The 20,046-nt window shown below is 35.4% G+C and overlaps 3 protein-coding genes across 7 annotated transcripts in view; 1 reads left to right on the top strand and 2 right to left on the bottom strand.

Annotated features, from left to right (window-relative positions):
- LOC109053360 (MOB kinase activator 2-like) overlaps positions 1–12,706 on the top strand; it is a 48,060-nt gene extending 35,354 nt beyond the window's left edge. For all 5 annotated transcript variants that reach the window (XM_019070761.2, XM_042715685.1, XM_019070758.2 and 2 more), the window contains exons 2-5: positions 4,672–4,835; positions 6,076–6,169; positions 9,238–9,362; positions 11,380–12,706. In XM_019070761.2, the coding sequence (XP_018926306.1) occupies positions 4,672–4,835; positions 6,076–6,169; positions 9,238–9,362; positions 11,380–11,651 (655 nt within the window). In that variant the 3' untranslated portion in view covers positions 11,652–12,706. The remainder of the gene's footprint in view (positions 1–4,671; positions 4,836–6,075; positions 6,170–9,237; positions 9,363–11,379) is intronic.
- A 3,165-nt stretch (positions 12,707–15,871) lies between these two features.
- Positions 15,872–17,517, bottom strand: LOC109053381 (ATP-sensitive inward rectifier potassium channel 11-like). The gene has a single exon (XM_019070781.2). The coding sequence runs from the start codon at positions 17,140–17,142 to the stop codon at positions 15,997–15,999; it is 1,146 nt and encodes a 381-aa protein (XP_018926326.2). The 5' UTR covers positions 17,143–17,517; the 3' UTR covers positions 15,872–15,996.
- Positions 17,518–19,586: 2,069 nt separating this feature from the next.
- Positions 19,587–20,046, bottom strand: part of LOC109053380 (ATP-binding cassette sub-family C member 8-like) — a 57,260-nt gene continuing 56,800 nt past the window's right edge. Inside the window, 1 exon segment of the mRNA XM_042715683.1 lies at positions 19,587–19,929. Coding sequence (XP_042571617.1) covers positions 19,792–19,929 — 138 coding nt within the window. The 3' untranslated portion in view covers positions 19,587–19,791.

The raw sequence follows: 20,046 nt of genomic DNA, 5'->3' as shown, positions 1-20,046 counted from the left end.
ACAATGTGCACAGTGTGTTGCATAATGTCAGGCCTCATGAATATATCATCTTTGAGATTCTGAACAGCATGCTGCGTTTAATAATTACTTTTGACAAGATGTTTACCTGGCAGTGAAGTAAATTGTTAAATTAAGTTCCCTAAGAACTTGTGATCTTTATCCACATCAAACCTTTGAAGAAAACCCAGTGAAAGTTTCACATGCTTTAAGATAAACACACATTGTATTAATTAATGTTTTAAATTTACTCACAAGATGAAATCAAGTCCAGGATTCTCCTGCTTGATTCTAATAAAACCAAAAAACAATGGAAAGCAAAGCATGGGAATGCGTTTGAGGATCCAGAACACCATGTTATGTCAGTACCCCAATATAGTTGGTTTTTACATCAAGAAACAGTTTGTGCGTCCAAAAATCTGAACGCACATTGTTTTATTTGAGCCTTCATGGGATTTCGTAATTTTCCAGGAAGCACCATTTTTGTGAATTATGTGGCGGAGGGCAAATTCTCAAGCCATTAGCTAGTTTATTTTAGGAGGAAGAAAAACTTTCTAGCTGCCAGCGGCCCTCATGTTACACACACACACACACACACACACATATCATGCCCACTCATAGCAGTTTCCTGCAGATATCTTTGCCATAAAAGGCATTGTAGTTTCCAGACTCTCAAACCAAGCCAATGTTTTGACCAAAGACCTGTATCATCCACTCAGCTCTAGAAACCCATATGTGTTTGTGTATCAAACAGTAAAATCATGCTTCTCAACACAGATTTATAGATTGCCATTCATGGCTTTACTTTGGTAGGGTTCACACTTGAGTTTAATCTGGCGTCACTCCACTTTTGAGGTATGTGCTGTGACTTATTCACAAATAACAGTAATATACAACAACTAAAAAGCTTGAAGCAGTGAGATGTTTCTGTTATGTTGATTGTTTCAGTATTATACAGAAGTGACTCCTTTATTTTGTAGAATGGAATTTAGGGAAGTCACTCCTACATTTATGTTTAGATGTCACACCCAGAACTTTGCAGAGTGTATGTAACCTTTAAGAAAACATATCGTCTTTGAATCCTGGACATCAAATATGTCCTTTATTAGTCAGCGGATGGATTGGTTTTGCGGGAAGCAGTGTTTGAGCTCAGCTGCGTGGATCCATCAAAGGATATGGCAGATGTTTGGATCTTCCAGCTGGCTCAAGCCTCCAGTTCAAATTCCTACCAGCTGGACCTGACAGCTGCCCGCTTGCTTGCTGGCATCACTTTCACTTGATAAGGATGGTTGATCCTTCAATGTAGATCCTTTATACTGATCTTAGATCAGTTGTGCAAGTTCTTTGTTAATACATTTGACAACTCTCTGAGAGTTTAGCATGGTAATATACTGCTACAGCAAGCACTAGGCAAGTATTTGAATGTTGAGCAGCAAGCTCATTGGCTGCTGATGTGAAAAGAAACCAGTCAGTTGGGCATGTGAATAATGATGTCATTATATCAGATTGAGTTCAAACGACAAGTTCAATTCAAGTTTATTTGTATAGCACTTTTTACGATACAAATTGTTGCAAAGCAACTTTACAGAAAATTAAGTTTCTACAACATTTAGTAGTAGTTATCAGTTTATGTACATCTGGCAGAAATGTACGGAAAAATCAATTAAAGACATAATCAAACAAACGATGAACACTATTAACAGCAATTATTATATGATGCAGTCAAACTCGGTTGGCATCATCTCTTCTCAGGTGTTCTGGATCCAGATTGGAGCTTGTGTAAATCCTAGTTACGGCAAAACAGAGAAACAAACAGAGACATAATTAGCGCAGCTGCTGTTCCAGCCGAGTAAGATTAATTGTTTAACCCAAGCTAAAGAATAATAATTCGCATTTGATCAGATATAACTGCAGTCCAAGATTATGAGATGCATTATTTGAATGCTCGGCCAAAGAGACGTGTCTTTAATCTAGATTTAAACAGAGAGAGTGCGTCTGAACCCCGAACATTATTAGGAAGGCTATTCCAGAGTTTGGGAGCCAAATGCGAAAAAGTTCCACGTCCTTTAGTGCTATCCTAGGTACTACCAAAAGTCCAGCGTTTTGTGACCTTAGGGAGCGTGATGGGTTGTAGCGTGGTAGAAGACTAGTTAGGTATGCAGAAGCTAAACCATTAAAGGCCTTATAAGTAAGTAATAATAATTTGTAACTGATACGGAACTTAATAGGTAGCCAGTGTAGAGACTGTAAAATTGGGGTAATATGATCATATTTTCTTGACCTGGTAAGGACCCTAGCTGCTGCATTTTGGACTACCTGTATCTTGCTTATTGAAGATGTACAGAAACAAATGACAGAACTTAGATTTAGAGAAAATGTCATATTGCGCTGTTGCACTTCGTGTGACCCGAGTTCGAATCCTAGCTCGTGGAGCTTTGCTGATCCCATACCCTTCTCTCCCACTTCACTTCCTGTCAACATACTGTCCTATCATAATAAAAGGCAAAACCAAAAAAAAAAAAAAAATTACAGAAAATTAGATAATATTATTTTACAAGGTGCCATTTTTGTACCAATATGTGCGATGTGATTCATACAGAAATGTGATATTTTTTTTAGAAGAAGAAAAAAAACAAGCATGTGATGATATTCATAAGGAAACATGCTTTTGTTTGTTTGTTTGTTTGTTTTGAATGAAGTGAGATTGTATGAATTCGTACGAATTACCACAAATTCCCTAAAACATAAAATGGTGAAATGGTTCTGGTTGCTTGCCTGCAATGTTTATTAACTCCCATTGTTCCCATTTTAATAATGAGGTGAAACATTTTTTAGGGACAGTTTGTCATTGTTGAAAGAAAAACAATAAATATCCTCTTTTTTGGTTCTTTGTCTTTATTTCCTTCATATTTAATTTTTTTTAGTATCTTTGACAACATTACCCAAACAGTAATTGCTTTGTGGTGTAAATTCCCGTGATGATTTATCGCCGTCTCTTTCCTGTTTTACACGGAACACTAATCCTAAGTAGTTAAACGGAATGACATCCAAATAAAGTTGAAGTTTACCAGACTTCCCATGCTCTAGTGATGTTTGATCTGACCGTGCTCCATGATGAACCCTTTTAGACCTTTGACACAAGTCAGTTTAAGACCTCGATAGGGATGATAAGATCTTTCCCGCTCGGAAGCAATCCAGAATCCCAACTATCACACAAACCACTCCTTTGTCTTGGCTTCAATTTAAAAACAATGTATATGGACTTTGGTCTCTGAGATAGCGATGGTCCGCTGTGTGTGAAAAGAGGAACTGGTGAAGGTGGTCAGAAACCTGAGGTTGGGAATGAGGCGTTTACAGTGCAGAGAGGCTTTAACAGGAAATCATGTTGGTGGATGAGCAATAAATTCAGGGAGTTTCATTGTGTGATGCCAAACAGCACTGTTTTAAGGCTAAAAGGAAGAAAAGAGTTCAAATGAATGAGCAGTAAAGAGAAATTATTCATAAAAGTGCCTTATTTGTTCACATAAACATAATAAACCCGAGATGAGTTGAAATGAGTGCAAGGAAAGGATGTAAATTCTTTATAACCTGTCTTCGCCTGTGCTTTCGTTATTAGATGTTTAATGCCCCTGTAGCCTTTTTCCCAGCCAGCTGCGGGAATTGCCACAGCAATGCCATTCTGGCATTTACATGTTAAAACTAGCACTGGAAGTACAAGTCTGTTTTGACACCTGAGTTTGAAACAGACGAGAAATGTGGGTTACTCCAAAGAAGCAAAGCAGAGATGTAGCTAGATCTACTTTTTATCAGTGGAAGTTATTATAATTTCTTGTCCGGATCTATTAACTTATTAAGAAAATATATATATATAAAAAAAGCAATTCACACATACAATGACTTGAATACACATTTTTTTTTGATGAACAAGGTTTTAATTTCTATATTAATTTCAGTTTATTTTATTATTAGGAGCCCTAAAGTAAAGTAAAAAAAAATAAATCTAAGTGGTACAACTGTTTTTATATGACAAAAGAAGAAAAGTAAAATGAAGAAAAATGTATCATTAAAAGAATTGAATTCGTGAACAGAAAAGTTTTATAACTAATTTTTTTTTTTTTTTTTATTTTGTTGTTGTTTTTTAGGAAAAATGTAACAAAACTGCTACAATGATTATTAATATTTGAAAAAGTTGTCCACCAAAACAAGTCATGTGGTGCAACCAACCAAAATTACATCATAGAGAGCATCCCTGCAGAACCTCATGACTCTTAAAATTTGAATAAATTATTATTATTTTATTTATTTTGATGAGGCAAGGTCAGTTCTGTCAAAAATGTCATGTGGTGCAACCCCCAAATATGACTTATATTATTTAAAAAACAACAACTTTGAAATATATATATATATATATATATATATATATATATATATATATATATATATATATATATATATATATATATATATATATATATATATATAAAATGATCATGTTTAGCCTACGTTTCAAGTTGTTAGAAACATATGTTGTATTTTACTTGATAGTTACACCACATGACATCTTTAGTCTTGACATTTAAACAATGTTTGGGAAACAAGTTTGATGCCACTAATGGCAAACACTTCACTCCGTGCATCTCATCTTAATGAATCCCTCTTCTCCGCTTCTTGCAGGAAATCCAAAACGAAGCCCAATGGAAAGAAAGCGCCCGCTGAAGAAAAGAAGCACTACATGGAGCCAGAGTACACAAAAGTGCGGGTCATGGACTTCGACCTGAAAGATTTGGTGGCGCTTCCCACCAAAGAGATCGACCTCAACGAATGGCTCGCCAGCAACAGTGAGTTCCCAAGCAAACACTACAGCCGTGTGTTTGCCTTGTATTTTGAGGCTTAGAGACCTTTTCTGTCTTCAAAAATAACCTTCTGTTAGTCAGGAGTTTAGAAATCAGTTGCATTTTAGTGTGTGAGGACAAAACAGTTCTGAGCACAAACCTGTTTGCAGAGTATGACGATCTGAAATAGTAAATGCTGCAAAAATGCTAATGATTTTATTGTAAACATGTTATTTTCAGTTAAAAAGCAAATGTCTTAAAGAAATAAGTAGTTACTAAGTGCTGCTAGTTAACTAGTGTTCATTTTTAGGGTTAATGATTTGAACAGACCCCTATCCGCAAGTATAAACTTCTAAGTGACTGGACTTATAATTTTCTTAAGGTGAACAATAAAACTTTTAATTACTATACAATTGTGATTGGACTTAGGATTTTCACCTGGTAAAAAAAAAAAAAAAAACCTTCAAGTTTGATATCAGCATGTTGCTAAGCTAACAACAGGATCGTCAATTAAAATAAAAGAGGACACATTTCACTATGAACCAATTCAACCAAATAACATTTTCAGATCCAGCTTGCTAAACTGAAATGGCTAACTAATGCTAATCCTTAGGGTTTATGATTTGAACAAACCCCTGATGAATTTCACCTGGTGAACAATAAAGCCTTTCACGTTTAATGTTAGCATGTTGCTAATCTAAGGGTGGTTAAATGAAATAAAAAACAACATGGTGTACAGAAATATTGTGTGAACTGTTATTTATTGAAAATTCGTGGTATTGAATGAAATATGTGCAGAATCGACATTTAATAAGTGTATAATCGACATTTCTCTCGCCTCATCCACCGTCTTGGATTTTTTTCATCAAGCTTGTCAAAGTGCATTTTGGGATTTTTGATTAAGAAAAAATGTTGTTTAATAACGCACCAAAATAAATTTGCTACGTTTCTGAACAACCCTGCCGAAAAAAATTTGCTAAAACTAGCTTAAGCTGATTGATTGGACCAGCTGACCATCTTAAACCAGCTTAGACCAGCCAAGCAGCATAGGCTGGTTTTAGCTGGTTTTGTCAGTCGTTAAACTGCACGCCATGAGCATGACTGTGACGTCTTAAAACGCTGCCTTCATAGGGAGCTTATTTGGTTTTGGAACTGAGCCATTGCCTTCAGCTTTAGTTATTCGGAAATATCCGTGAAAGACTTTCATAACTGTCACCTTTTAAAACTTTTCTTTTGTCCTTTGCAGCAACAACCTTCTTCAATCTGATAAATCTGCAGTATAGCACAATCTCAGAGTTTTGCACTGGGGACACATGTCAAGCCATGACGGCCTGCAACACGTAAGTTTCCCTTTCTCTTTCTTTCTTTTGTCTGTCTTTCTTGCTCTTTCTTCTTCCAGACATGTCCTGGGGCGAGAACCAGAACCCTCTTTTCACGAGAACTGCTACTGGATCAAATATTTCTCATATTCCCAACGTTATTCCATTTTAAGGTCAGATCCCAGATCAGCACACTAGCTTTGTATGTATCTGAGTTTGTGGGTCTGATTGGGGTTAATTCATGACTGGAATGAAAGCAGACACACATCTTACTGAAGCCAGTTTGGCTTTCAGATGTTGTTTTGAACGAGAGAATACAAGGGAACTATTCTCAGAATCAGGGGTTTTGTAAGTTTGTTCGAGGTGGAACCAATTAAATGACCTTAAAGGCCTATAGCTGAATGTTCTCTGAAGCTGTTTGGGAAGATCAGAGGCTCGAACTTAAGACGAAAGAGATCAGTTATAGAATTACTTATGACAACATTTATCTTACAGCTTTAGTCTCTTGACCAGCACTAATTATTTTTACTCATTTTTAAGAGTGTTGTGTAATTTCCCAGAATGTCAATTTTGTGCATTCCCCTACCTAAACTTTTAACAACTTCTCTATTATATATTACAAATATCCAGAAAACTTAAACAACAACAACAATATTATAAAATTATTTAAATAATTTATAATTCATAATAATAATAATTATAAAAAAATTAATGTATAATATTCATATATAATAAACTATTATTGTTGTTGTGTTGTTATAAATATAAGAATAAATATAAATGTAAAACAAATAAATATATAGTTATTATTTTTTTTATTAATATAACTAATAAATAATAAAATAAAATAAAATAAAATTTAGTTTAGGTATTTATTTTATTTTTTAGTTTCAACAACAATAATTATTTTATTCTGTAATAATATTTCAATCATTTTTTAAACATTTCTAATGCTTCTATAACTGTTTCCAAAACAGCTGTCATTCCCATCATACTAAGAATGAATTTGTATAAATAGTGTAAACTTCATTATGATGGAAATGATAACAACATAGTAAGGAATGTCATTGTCTTTAAGATTTAAAAAAAAAAAAAAAAAAAAAAAAAAAAGTATATGAGAGCATCTTTATTACCAAAACACTCAGTATTTGAGTAAATCTTCACAGAGTTTTCAGTCTCATTAAACATTTTCTCCAAATAAGCGAACAATGTCATTACCATCATACACAATATTAATGATCCATCTTTATACATTATACCAAAATGCACTTGAAGGCTGATCATAAAAGTTGTATCATTTAACATGAAACAGTTTGAAGAAGTTTCATTTTCAGATTTCAAGCATTCGAAAAATGCCCGTAATTGTAGAATCCCCCTTCTACAAGTCAAACGGAAAGACGTGCCTCCAGCTAACCGTGTTGCTCGACTCGTTCGCCCTGTTTGGCCGGAGTGAAGCTGGGTGTGAATCTCTAAAAACTGACCCTGTAGAACCAGAAGCATGACTATTCATGACAAATGTTAAAGGACGTGAATTACCAACACACAAAACCCTAACAATTACACGCTCACCTCAGGCATTCCACGCAGGACAAGGATGGGTGCGCTCGTCAAAACACGAGCCGTATTTACCGTCACCACGCTGCTCTGTCCATTGAGAAATCATTCCTGATGAAAAGTCTTAAAGGGAGGGACAGCGATGCACAAATAGACCTGATGTTCAGTTTATTGAGTTACATATGTGGTCATATGTTGAGGTATTATCCTTGTGCGTAGTTGGTGGGTGTTTCTTGAAATACATACACATCCATTTCCTACGGGTTGATTTTTCATCTTTTTCAAACTGTCTAAGTGTTATTGTCTTACCCTTGTCCCGGACAAAATGTTCTATATTAAACTATGAAAACGTAAAAATTAAAAAAATAAATAAATAAAACTATGATAATCTGATGTAACAGTTAAATATTCAGTACTTATTTTGTAAATATTTATATAACTTTTTAGACAAATTATGACCTCATCATATCGTAATTTACACCATGACCAAAATATGAATGTGTATATTTTTACCAGCAAGAAAACAGTTTGAATAAAAACAGCTTAATATGAAATGTGAGACTTGTGATTTGTGAAGGGGGAAAAATCAAGGTAAACATCACTTGTGAACATAATATTTTGTATTGTGAGAATTGTAACATTTTGAAAACATGGAAGAAAAAAAGATTTTGCCATTTTATTTCCAAAATATTTCATTGTTTTAATTTTCACATTTTCACACTCTTTTTTTAAACCAGATTTTTGTAAAATGAATGAATGAAACAAACAATTAATAAATATTATAAAATAAAAATGTAGAAATGTTTAAAACTTTAGAAATTTGAAAAAAGTGTAAAAAATGCCAAAAGTATCAAAACAGTTCAGAAAATAAATGTTAGTTTAAAAAAAAAAACACTTGTTTCTATTGTACATATTGTGATAAAACACTCACTTCTGAATATGCATAACCATGCTTAGATTAGTAGGCCTTTTAATCTGAATATTTCATGTTTTGTTGAAGAGTTTTATGCAGGTAGATTCCGTGCTTGCACTTTTGTTTGTGAAATAAACTGCCGCCGTTTGGACTTGGAATCCACTCAAATCTGTAACTCAACCATGTATTTCGAAGATGTTTGAGAACATTGAGACACTTGCTAGCATTCAGCTTGATATTTACTCGTCTGTAGCATCTGTGTTTACGTGCTAATTGTGCTTTAGTTTACCGTAACGGTTATTTCAGGTCAACGTTCGGCGATCTTTATTTCGTTCCGTTTGGTTTCATGTGTGGGCCGCTCATCCGTTGAATGATCAGCATTGGTTTGCGGTCAGCGGCTCTCTGCTGTGAGGTCTGTTATGCGTTCAGTTTGCATTCCTAGGGATTTGTAATGTCTACAACCCTTCGAACCCACGCTACCCTCCCAAACTCACTGTCATGATGGCCAGTCCTCCTTAAAATGGTGATAGGAGCTGTACATGTTTTAACTGTAAATTGTTCACTTTGAAGTGCTCGAAATGTGAATAAGTTAATTTTGACTCTTTGTGTTCTTCTTTTACAGCATATACTACTGGTATGATGAGAGGGGGAAGAAGACGAAGTGCACAGCACCTCAGTATGTCGACCTTGTCATGACTTTCGTGCAGAAATTAGTGACTGATGAAGATATCTTCCCCACAAAATATGGTGTGTATAATCACTGCCCTCTAGCAGTCATAATAAAGTACAAGAGTTTACATTCAAGTGTGAAGTCAAATTCCTTAGATCAGTGGCGCCTTCTAGGGTTCTTAGAGGAAAATGAGTTTTGTGAAAAGAAATTCTTCTAGATTCAACTAGTTAGGACATTAAAGCTGCAGTCCGTAACTTTTGGTGCTCTAGCGGTTAATATACAGAATTGCGTGTGTCTTGCGGAAGTACATTGTAGCTGGAGCTACTTCTCTTTGTTTATGTATAGGGCTGTGCTGATCCGATATTCATATCGGGTATCGGCTCTGATACTGTCATTTTTTGTTGGATCGGGTATCGGTCAGAGAGGGCTGATCCATATCTGAGATTGTGCGTATTATTCTGTGTTACTTCTGAAGCCATTCAGTAGCTTAAAGGGTTAAATTTTTTCATTAATCACTTACCCCCATGTGGTTACAAACCCGTAAAAGCATTTAATAACAAATAACATTTTACCATATTTAGTACAACACTTTTATTTGTTCCCCACAAAATATAGACTATAAAATAGTTTTTTTTTCACTAAATGTTTGGATTTCTAAAATTATTGTGCACTGATTTTTTTTTTTTTTAGAATAACGTTTGCTGATGAGTTATCCGCTAACCTAGTTTATGATATATTTTTGTCATAGATTATGAATATACATATATCTTTTCATATATTAGTTTATGATATATTTTTGTTCTTTATTATGAAGTAGTTTGTATTTGTGAGTAGATTGTGTTAAAGAATGATTATCAGTTTCACACACAGAGATATATAAATTCTACATTTATTTAAATAAAAAAAAAAAAAAAAACTTCACTGGTATCGGCCAATACTGAACCCTAGGTATCGGAATCGGTATTGGAGGTGAAAATGTTGGATCGGAGCATCCCTATTTATGTCTATGGCCAATCACACAGGTACAGAGCTACTCCGCCACGGTACCTACCTGAACCAGTCTAAATAGTCTGAATATAAACACTTATTAAAAGTGAACCGTAGTGATTCAGGACATGCCAAAAACACTGTTTGGAAAATGGATTCATGGTGTTCTCGCTTATTATAGAAATTGTGTAAATTTTGAACACAAAATAGTTACGGACTGCAGCTTTAAAATGAATTTAAAATTTGTGCCGGTTTGTTTTAAATTTCATTTATTGCTTGTAACTTTACTTAAATACTATAAAAAGTAAATAATATGGTTTAATTAATATACAAATTAGTGTTATTTTGATTAACAAAGACTAATTAAATAATATATGTTTTTAATTAATATACAAATTAGTGTTATTTTGATTAACAAAGACTAAAACCATAAAATTTGTTTTTTATTTCAACTATAACATTTCATTTTCATTTTAATTTGAAATACTAAAATAACTAAATCTAAATAAATTAAACCTTAATAAAAACTATAGAATAAAAAGAATAAAAACAGACACATAACAAAATGACTAAAACTTTAATATTAAATTGAAAACTGAAAATATAAAAATAAAATGTAATTCAAAATATAAATGAAACTCTAATAGTATATTAATAAAACTAAAAATCATTCTAAATCATTGTAAATAATAATAATATAAATATTTTTTTTGTAATCCAAGATATTTGATATTTAAAAAAACATCAGTTAACAATTTATTTGATTACAAGCAATAAATTACATTATTCATCTCCTGTTTAAACCTGATTATTTATTTTAAAAAATATATTTACTTAAAATTCCATTTAATAAATGCAATGAAATTTAAAATGAATAACAAATAATAAATGACTTATTTTTTATATATTTTTTTATTTTACTTTAATTTCCACATTTGTTTGAAAAGGCCTGCAAAATAGGGTTTTAGGGGGTAATCCTAGCATGTTGTTATAATAATAATTTCATTAAAGTGATTTTACTACTTTATAATTTTTATTTACTTTTCATTTCTTAGTGATAATCTCAGCGATAAATGCTGAGTGCTAAATATCTCCATTTCCTTTCAGGCAAAGACTTTCCCAACTCGTTCGAGTCTCTGGTGAAGAAGGTCTGCCGGTATCTGTTTCACGTGTTGGCTCACATCTACTGGGCTCACTTTAAAGAGACCGTGGCTCTGGAGCTGCAGGGACACTTGAACACACTGTTTGCACATTTCATCGTCTTCGTCAGAGAATTCAACCTGGTCGAGCCCAAGGAGACCTGCATCATGGACGACCTGTCAGAGGTGCTGTGCGCCCCCCTGCCGCCCCATACACACAATCACGTGACCGAGAGATGAGCCTCGAACTCCAGGAAGACGACGAAACGTGCAAGGCCCCCTTGGAAGGGCCCCTCCATCACTGTTTTTCACCGTCTTCATGAGAACTGTTCAAAAGATGGGGCTGAGGGCCGGTGGTCTGCAATTCTCGTACCAGCACAGATTGGTGTGAATGTTTCCTACAGGACGAAACAATCTGTCTGCATTCTCATTTATACAGGAACAATTTGTATTTTAATTTGCATTTTTATTATTATTTTTTGCGCATGCGCTCTCTGAGGTTGTCGGTTTCTTTTAGGGAATGGTGTTTCAGCTAGGCTCTCATCAGTGCCTTAGATTTATAGCTAAGGTATTGTCTGTTTATATGCAACAATGTTAAGAAAGTTATCATTTACCTCTGGCTCCCCCTTGTGGAGGGAGTGACGTCACACACCGACTGACTGTTTATGATCTCTGCAGCCTTATTTCACGTAAAACTGTACCAGACTAGTGCAAAATCTCTCTTTTTCATATTCTAGCCATCATTATCCATTTCTTTATGTTCTTTAAATCATTCACAATGGTTCTATATGTACTTATTAGCCTTTTAAGATGATGTATAAAGGGTCTGATGGTTTGAATGATGCTTTAGAGAAAGTCTGGACTTGCTTTGTAGGTTTCCGACAAGGATATTAGTGATATCTGGATGTCTGCTCGCTGCATGGCAGTTGACTTGCTGTGTTGCATCGATGAGCACATCCTCCAGCATCGCAACCTTTATTTTTTTATTTCACGTTTTTATTCTTAAGTTATCAGAGGTCCTGAATATTGTGGCAGCCCATGTGTGTAGAAAATGCACATAAATTTTTCTGTTTCCCAAGAAATAGATTGTAACTGTATAAGAAATCACAATAATTGCCTTTAGCGAGAGAGCATCTCTCCTTCTTATTTTATTTATTTTTACTTTTTTAATCTATTTGCAGAGTTCCTCAGTTCTTGCTTTCTTTTTATGTATTTTTAATTATCTAAGTTAAAAGCCACTTAATATTTTAAGCTCTGCGAAATATAATCAGATTAAAACAAGAAATGCCACGTTACCTCGGTGTGTTGTGTTTACTTAATTACTGAGACAGGAAAAAAATCTGAAATCGCAAATGAAAAAAAAAAAAAATTAGTGGATGTGGAAAAAATGTGTTTTGTTTGAATTTAATCATAAAAGAGTAGGCAAAAAGTACCCGGATGACGAACTTCTGGCGTGATTCTGAAGTGTGCATAGGATGGACACTTTACCATCCCACGAGGCCACAGAAGAGGATTTATGAATGGCAGTGATGTGATGCATCTGGCGCTGGTAGGTCACGTGACAGTAACAACATGGTGACTGTGTAGTACATTCAGTTTACGTTCATACTACACACATTTATACAATGCAGAACATATTCTTTTTGCGGTCACGAAGTAATTACGAATTCAAAATAAGTACGTATTCAAGAGAGTATTCGATTTCGGACGCAACCAAGGTCATCAATGTTTTGGCATCCTTTGAAACTTGTTAGTTCAGACTTAGAGCTTACAAATTTAAAGGTGCAGCAGGCTAGTAGACGTTTGGTGATCATTTAAATGTTTTACACATTAATAAATATGTTGTGTTTTTGTGCAGCATCACCTTAATAGAATGGAAGCCTGTTTCAGTCGTGGAATAAAAAAGTAACTATTACCATTTTATTTATTTTTTATTTCAGATTTGGACTTAGTTTCTTATAACTCCTATAAATCAGAATTGCTAGATATAAACTCAGAATACTTATTTCTTACAGGGCTGTATTTCCCAAACGTATCATAAGAAACCATTGATGCTTTTGGGAACACAGCCCAGAACGATTCTTATCAGAGGACAGAAAAACAACAACAACATATGTTTTGAGTTATTTCACAATAAGCAATTTGAAATGGTAGCCTACATAGTTTGTGGAATTACATTTAATCTAAATGTAAAACGTTTAAATTGATCATATTTAGTATAAATTATCGCTGTTGGAATAAAAAGGTTGCATTTTATGCGTACAACAGCCTTTCACTGGCAGTCCCTTATGAAAATGAACCATGGTTTTGCTAAAGTGACAGTATAGGTGAACTATAGTAGTATTTGTAGACTTCCATGGTTATCACTACAGTAAACGTATTTTAACCATTAAATCAAACTCAATTCCTGAGGGCCAGAGCCCTGCAGAGTTTAGATTCAACCCCACACACCTGATCCAACTAATCAAGCTTATTTGGCTTATTTCAGGCTTATTTGAAAACTACATGGTACTGTATGTGTGTTGAAGCTCCGCCCTCCAGGAACTGAGTTCGACACCTCTGCATTAAAGCGTAGAATGTTAAAATGCGTTTCAAATATAAAGTTAAGTAGGTAATTACCCATTTTACTCATAGTAATTTAATACATGTCATAATTTAAAAGTTTAGTTTAGAAGTATCATATTGACAGTGACGATAATGACCTTTAAAAGCAGCTATCGAACACCCATCTCTCGCGACCGCGTGCATTCGCTAAACGTCATACACAATCCTCGCGCTCATTGGTTGCTGCCTCTGCAGACACGCTAGTATCGCGGTGTGATGAAATTAGAAACTGGAACAAACTTATCTTGCTTTACCATCAAAGACAAGAGGAAAAACCAGTATCTGTGCAACTGAAGAAGCGGCTTTGACGCCAGAAGACCGACAAAGATGAAAACGAGCTTAAACGTGTGGCAGTAATACTTTGGAATGTTTGGATGATGAAAAATCCTGAGTAGTAGCTAACAATTTGCTTCTTTTTGTGTGTGTGTGTTAGACAGGTAAGATAATTCATTATCATGTTAACCGCTCTCTAAAACTCACGAGTATCATTGTATTTTTATAAAACTCAGAGAAAGTCATACTGCGTCTAGTAGCCTACAGTAAGAATGCTAATGCTAGCTCAACTGAATGCTTCATTAATAATCTGTGGGTCAACTTCACAACCACTGCTACTGTCTGGTGTGGCCACGAGATGGCAGCGTTTCTCAGTTAAAGCTACATTAATTTACGAATTTAGAAAGGCTCATGAATATTAATTATGGTAAGTCACTGGGAAAGCCGGGACGTTTGCCAAGCAACATCAGCATAATTATATTCTGGTAAATCAGAGTCACCTAATTAATATTCATATACAAGATGGCAGCTTTTCTCAGTTAAATCGGGCGTGAATTTGCGAATTTAAAAAGGCTCATTAATATTGATTATGGTAAGTCACTGGGAAGGCCGGGACGGTTGCCAAGCAACGTCATAATAATTATATTCTGGTAAATCAGAGTCACCTAATTAATATTCATAAGGTTAACCTTAAACTGCCTACTGTAGGAGAATCAGCCACGTTTAATTGGAACCAACTTATTTAAATGTGCAATGTAAGGGTTAAACAAGACCACAATACAAATAAACAGGCTGGTTTATTTATATAACAAGGCAGGCATAAAACAGATTTTATGAAACGTCATGCGCTTTCTCAAATTCAACACCCTGAGAGCTTCATTCAAACGTGCATATCTCTCAATAAAAGAGCTTTATATAAAGAAAACGTGTATTTCCAACAGTGCATCTGTATTTCTTAAAACTGAATATTCTCACTAAAATATATAATATTAATATAGGCTAGTATTGCTTTAGTCTTTTACTGTACATACAGACGTGTTATTTTTAGCATTAACCTCCCGAGACTTACCAATTCATTTGACATGTGGATACTGTTTTGTTGTAATAAATAATTATACATTTTTTAAAGTGATCTCAGATTAAAATTTGGATTAAAAATTCAATAAAAATATGAAATATAAAACAAAATGAATGAATTAATATTTAGAGAGCAAATTATAAATAAATACAAAAAAGATACATAAAAATATTACATTTAAAAAATAATCTATAATGTTTAATGTTGATTTTTAATATATTTATATTTTAAATGAGAGATCTCAGATTAAATTAATTGTAAAAATCTGATTTAAATATTAAACATTAATATATTAATTAGCCTATTATGAATTATTACAATTAATATTATGAATGTATTTATACAATAAGCATCCTATGTAAAAAATATTTTAAAAAGTAACATTAAATTTATATCACAATTCCAAATATAAAAAAGTTGTGTATTTATAAATTAAATGTGTGTATGTATATATTTATATATATATATATATATATATATATATATATATATATATATATATATATATATATATATATATATATATATATATATATATATATATACTTTTTATTCCAGTAGAGTTATATGAAACAAATAAAACTGTCAAACCCTTTCGTTGTGTCTCGGGAGGTTAATGACAGAGTGAGTTTACAGTTCTTTGGTGTTTTGATGTTTGATTCTCCTCCTCACTGACGCGCCGCCGCTGCTGCCCTCCTGCGCTCTGAAGCTCTCCAGCCCTCCCGCGTCATCCAGCGCGCGCGCGCTGCAGCTCGGCGTCGCAACTTTAACGGTGTTTCCAAACTTAGAATAGTCCACGGCGTACATCCCATCCTCCTCAGACACCGTAGGCACAAACCTGTGACCCCACAGGATCTCCTCGGACAGGTAAGAGGTCCGCGCTTGGGTGGTGATGCCGGTGGTCTCCACCACCCCCTCCAGAACGACGATCACCTCGATGTCCTCGTGCTGCAGATCCGCCGCCGACAGGTCATACAGAGGGCTGTTTTTATCAATGACGTGACTGATGATGAGGGGAGACACCAGGAAGATGCTGTTGGTGCCCACAGGGTTGTCCATCTGGATGTCTATCTGGTCCAAAGGCACGATCTCGCCTTCACTGGTGACGGTCTTGCGCACCACCTGCACGTGCACGGTGGCACTGATGATCATGCTCTTCCTCAAGTCCCCGAGGCGAAACATGAAGCACAGCTTGTTGTTTCTGACGGTAATAACCGCGTGTTTGCTGAAGATGAGCGTTTCCGCTCGCCGGTTCGCTTGCGCTGTTTTCATGAAGATGCATCCTAACATGATGGCATTGATCACCAGACCTACTATGTTTTGAATGATCAGTATCACGATGGCCGACACGCACTCCTCCGTGATCATCCGTCCGCCAAAACCTATGGTCACTTGGACTTCGATGGAGAACAGAAAGGCGGAGGAGAACGAGTGGATGTCCGTTACGCACGGCACAAAGTCGTCACCTTTCTGGTCCAGATCTCCGTGCGCGAACGCGATGAGCCACCAGATCATCCCGAACAAGAGCCAACTGCACAGGAACGACATGGTGAAGATCAGGAGGGTGTGAAGCCATTTTAGGTCCACTAGCGTAGTGAAGACGTCCTGGAGAAAGCGTCCTTGTTCACGAATGTTCGTGTGAGCGACGTTGCAAGTTCCGTTCTTGGCGACGAATCGCGCCTTCCGCAATTTAGTCTTGAATTTGGGCTGTAACACATCCTCCGCCAAACGAGTCAGCAGATAATCCTCGGGAATGAGTCCTTTTCTGGACAACATAGCTGGTCCATGCTATAATTTCGCGGCTGCGCTACTAAATTCTATCGTGGCTCATCTTTTTTTTTCCGCACAAAGCCTGCGCGCTCGCTGTCTGTCCGGGCGCTGCGCGCTCACAGGAGGTGAGGAGGTCCCGTGGGAAGATGCCACTTTTAGTGCTCCGGCTGCCGTTGCCTGTCAATTGCAACCGGATATTTTCTCTCATATCTTCAGATGTGACATTGGGCAGGACAGAAAGAATCGCTCAGCGCAGGGCATGCGTGCTAAACGCCAAGAAGCCGCTCTGCGTTAACAAATAAACGCCACTCTAGACTGAGCTAATATACACTACACTTATGTCACAGTGAGGACTGCAGTTCTAAAGAAACAAAACTATAGTAGGCTATGGTCAAGGGAGTCTCCACAATGCTGTACTGTGCTGTAGAATTCTTTAATAATAATATTTTTTTGTTGTTGTATTATATTTATTTTTTATTATTATTAATAATTTTAATATTGATATTGGATTTTATTTAAAAAATAATTTGTAACTTTTTAACCTCAGCCTGTTAAAAAATATCAATATATCTAATCAATATAAATTAATCCATGTTTTATTAGTAAAAAAAAACAACAACAACTATTTTAATCTTTTGTAAACATTTTTTATCATTATAAATTAATCCATGTTTTATTAGTAAAAAAAAACAACAACAACTATTTTAATCTTTTGTGAGAGTCGGAAAAAAGCAGTCTGCTATTGTGGGTGGGGAGAGTTTATTATTTCACCTTTACCATGACTTTGCCCTTTTCTAACCCAGCATAAAATGGCTCGAATTGTGCACTCTTCGGATGGGTTAAATTGAATTTTATGGGTTCATACTTGGCTGAATGTCATCACTAACTTCAACCTCTTATCTATTAAAAAGTTTTACATTTTACTTTTAAAGGGGTCATATGATGCAATTTGAGTTTTTCCTTTCTCTTTGGAGGGTTACAAGTTCTTGGTGCGTAAGGAAGATCTGTAAAGTTGCAAAGACTAAAGTTTCAAATCCAAAGAGATATTCTTTATCAAAGTTAATACCCGTCCACACCCCCCTAAAACGGCTCGTTCTAACACGCCCCCACATCTCTACGTCACTATGTGGGAAGATTTGCATAACGCCACCCAGATGTTCACGCAAAGAAAGAAGGCGTAACTTTTATTCTCTCTGTTGCGGCAGCTGCCATGTTGTGGAGTCGCTGTGTGTTTCGTTGAAATTAAACTTTGTTTGGTCTTCCAAAAGAGGACATGACTAGAAGTAGTAAAGTTGTATTTCAACACTGTTCCAGAACAGTTCAACCCAAATATTCCGATGTGTGCTGCGCATTTTATGGAGGATGAGGACTGTTTCCTGAACCAGTAGCCTGCAACGTGTCTGTGGCACAACAGCTGTTTCTATAAAGTTGGTCAGTTTAAACTTTGCAAGGACAGTCTGGCGCTTCTGACTCACAGCTGTAAGGTAACGTTCGTGCTTCAATGTAAATAATTTGTGTGTTTTTAGTGTGTGTGTTTTTTGTTGTGTTGTTGAGGTTTATTGAAATTTTGCTGCAGAGTTTTTGGCTCCAACCCTGATCAAAGTCACCTCTCTGTGATTTTCTAATGATCCCAAAAACATTGATTAGCATGCTCAGGTGTGTTTGACTAGGGTAGGAGCCAAACTCTGCACCGCATTGGCCCTCCAGGGCAAGATTTGAATAACCCTGGTGTAGACTAAGCTTGTTGTTTGTCATTTCTCCGATCACAAATGCAGACATGGTTTTATGTTTACGCAGCGTGATACGCAACGCGTAAAAAGACAGTATAAGTCATTATAATTAGTAATTATGTCCCCACCGAATGCAGCAAATGCTCGTTTGTAATGGGTTTTATTGTTTTTGTCTCGTCTAGTGATGTCCGGATCGAGAACGAATCGTTCTATTTAACCGGATCTTCTTAGTGAACCGGTTGAACCAGTTTAAACCAGTTCATTTGAAATGGTTCACGTCTCCAGTACGCACTAATCCACAAATTACTTAAGTTATTCGGTTTATAAACGTGCGTTAGACTCCCTCTGATGCGAAATAAACCAATATCCCGAGTTATTCAGTTACTCCTAACAGTACATTGTTTTTGCTTATTTCCAACTTTTTAAACCAATCTATTATATTATTGTTACATTTAATATTTACATATAATTTCTGACTATTAAAAAGAGCATTTTAAATATAACCTATTAAAAAGTTTTTTATATATATTATATATCTTTTTAAATGTATTTTTCTAATTTAATGTTTAACAAATTAGCATAATAAATTATAGGCAACCATAAAGTACTATGCTACACTATAATCTGCAATATTTTTCTTCATTTCTTTCTGCATTGACAATAAAAAATGAGGATGCCTGTTCAAATGAGACAAACTATTCTATCTTATACTATAGACAACTGTAATACACTATAGCTTACTGTACTATAATCAAGTGACATATTTAGCAGGATTAAAAATAAAGGGAAATATTTTAAAAGAGCATTGTTTATATAGTTTTATTAATAAATGATTAACATTTTATTTACAAATGTGATGACAATCGCAGTAATAAATTATTCATTCTTCATGGAACAATTGCACTTTCAGTAGATGGTCTCTGGTTTATTTGTCGGCTCGCACGAACGACGCAAACACACTGTCCTCTTGACTGAGGAGAACCTCTGGTTTGTCAAACTCCAGAATGACTCCTCTCTTCATCACAATCACCAGGTCTGCATTCAGGATTGTGTGCACACGATGCTGCGGAAACACACACACACAATGACGTTGAAATGCCTGAGACCCTGTTTGACCAGGATGAATGCCTCTCGATCATTAAAAGCATTCAATCGTCGTCATGATATCAGACTTCAGTGA

Source organism: Cyprinus carpio, chromosome A25, assembly GCF_018340385.1.
Source record: "Cyprinus carpio isolate SPL01 chromosome A25, ASM1834038v1, whole genome shotgun sequence".
Lineage (NCBI taxonomy): Eukaryota > Metazoa > Chordata > Actinopteri > Cypriniformes > Cyprinidae > Cyprinus > Cyprinus carpio.
This window is presented reverse-complemented; position numbering and strand designations above follow the sequence as displayed.

Excerpts from the sequence above, each read along its gene's own strand:
- LOC109053381 (XM_019070781.2), bottom strand. The coding sequence starts at position 17,142 with ATGTTGTCCAGAAAAGGACTCATTCCCGAGGATTATCTGCTGACTCGT.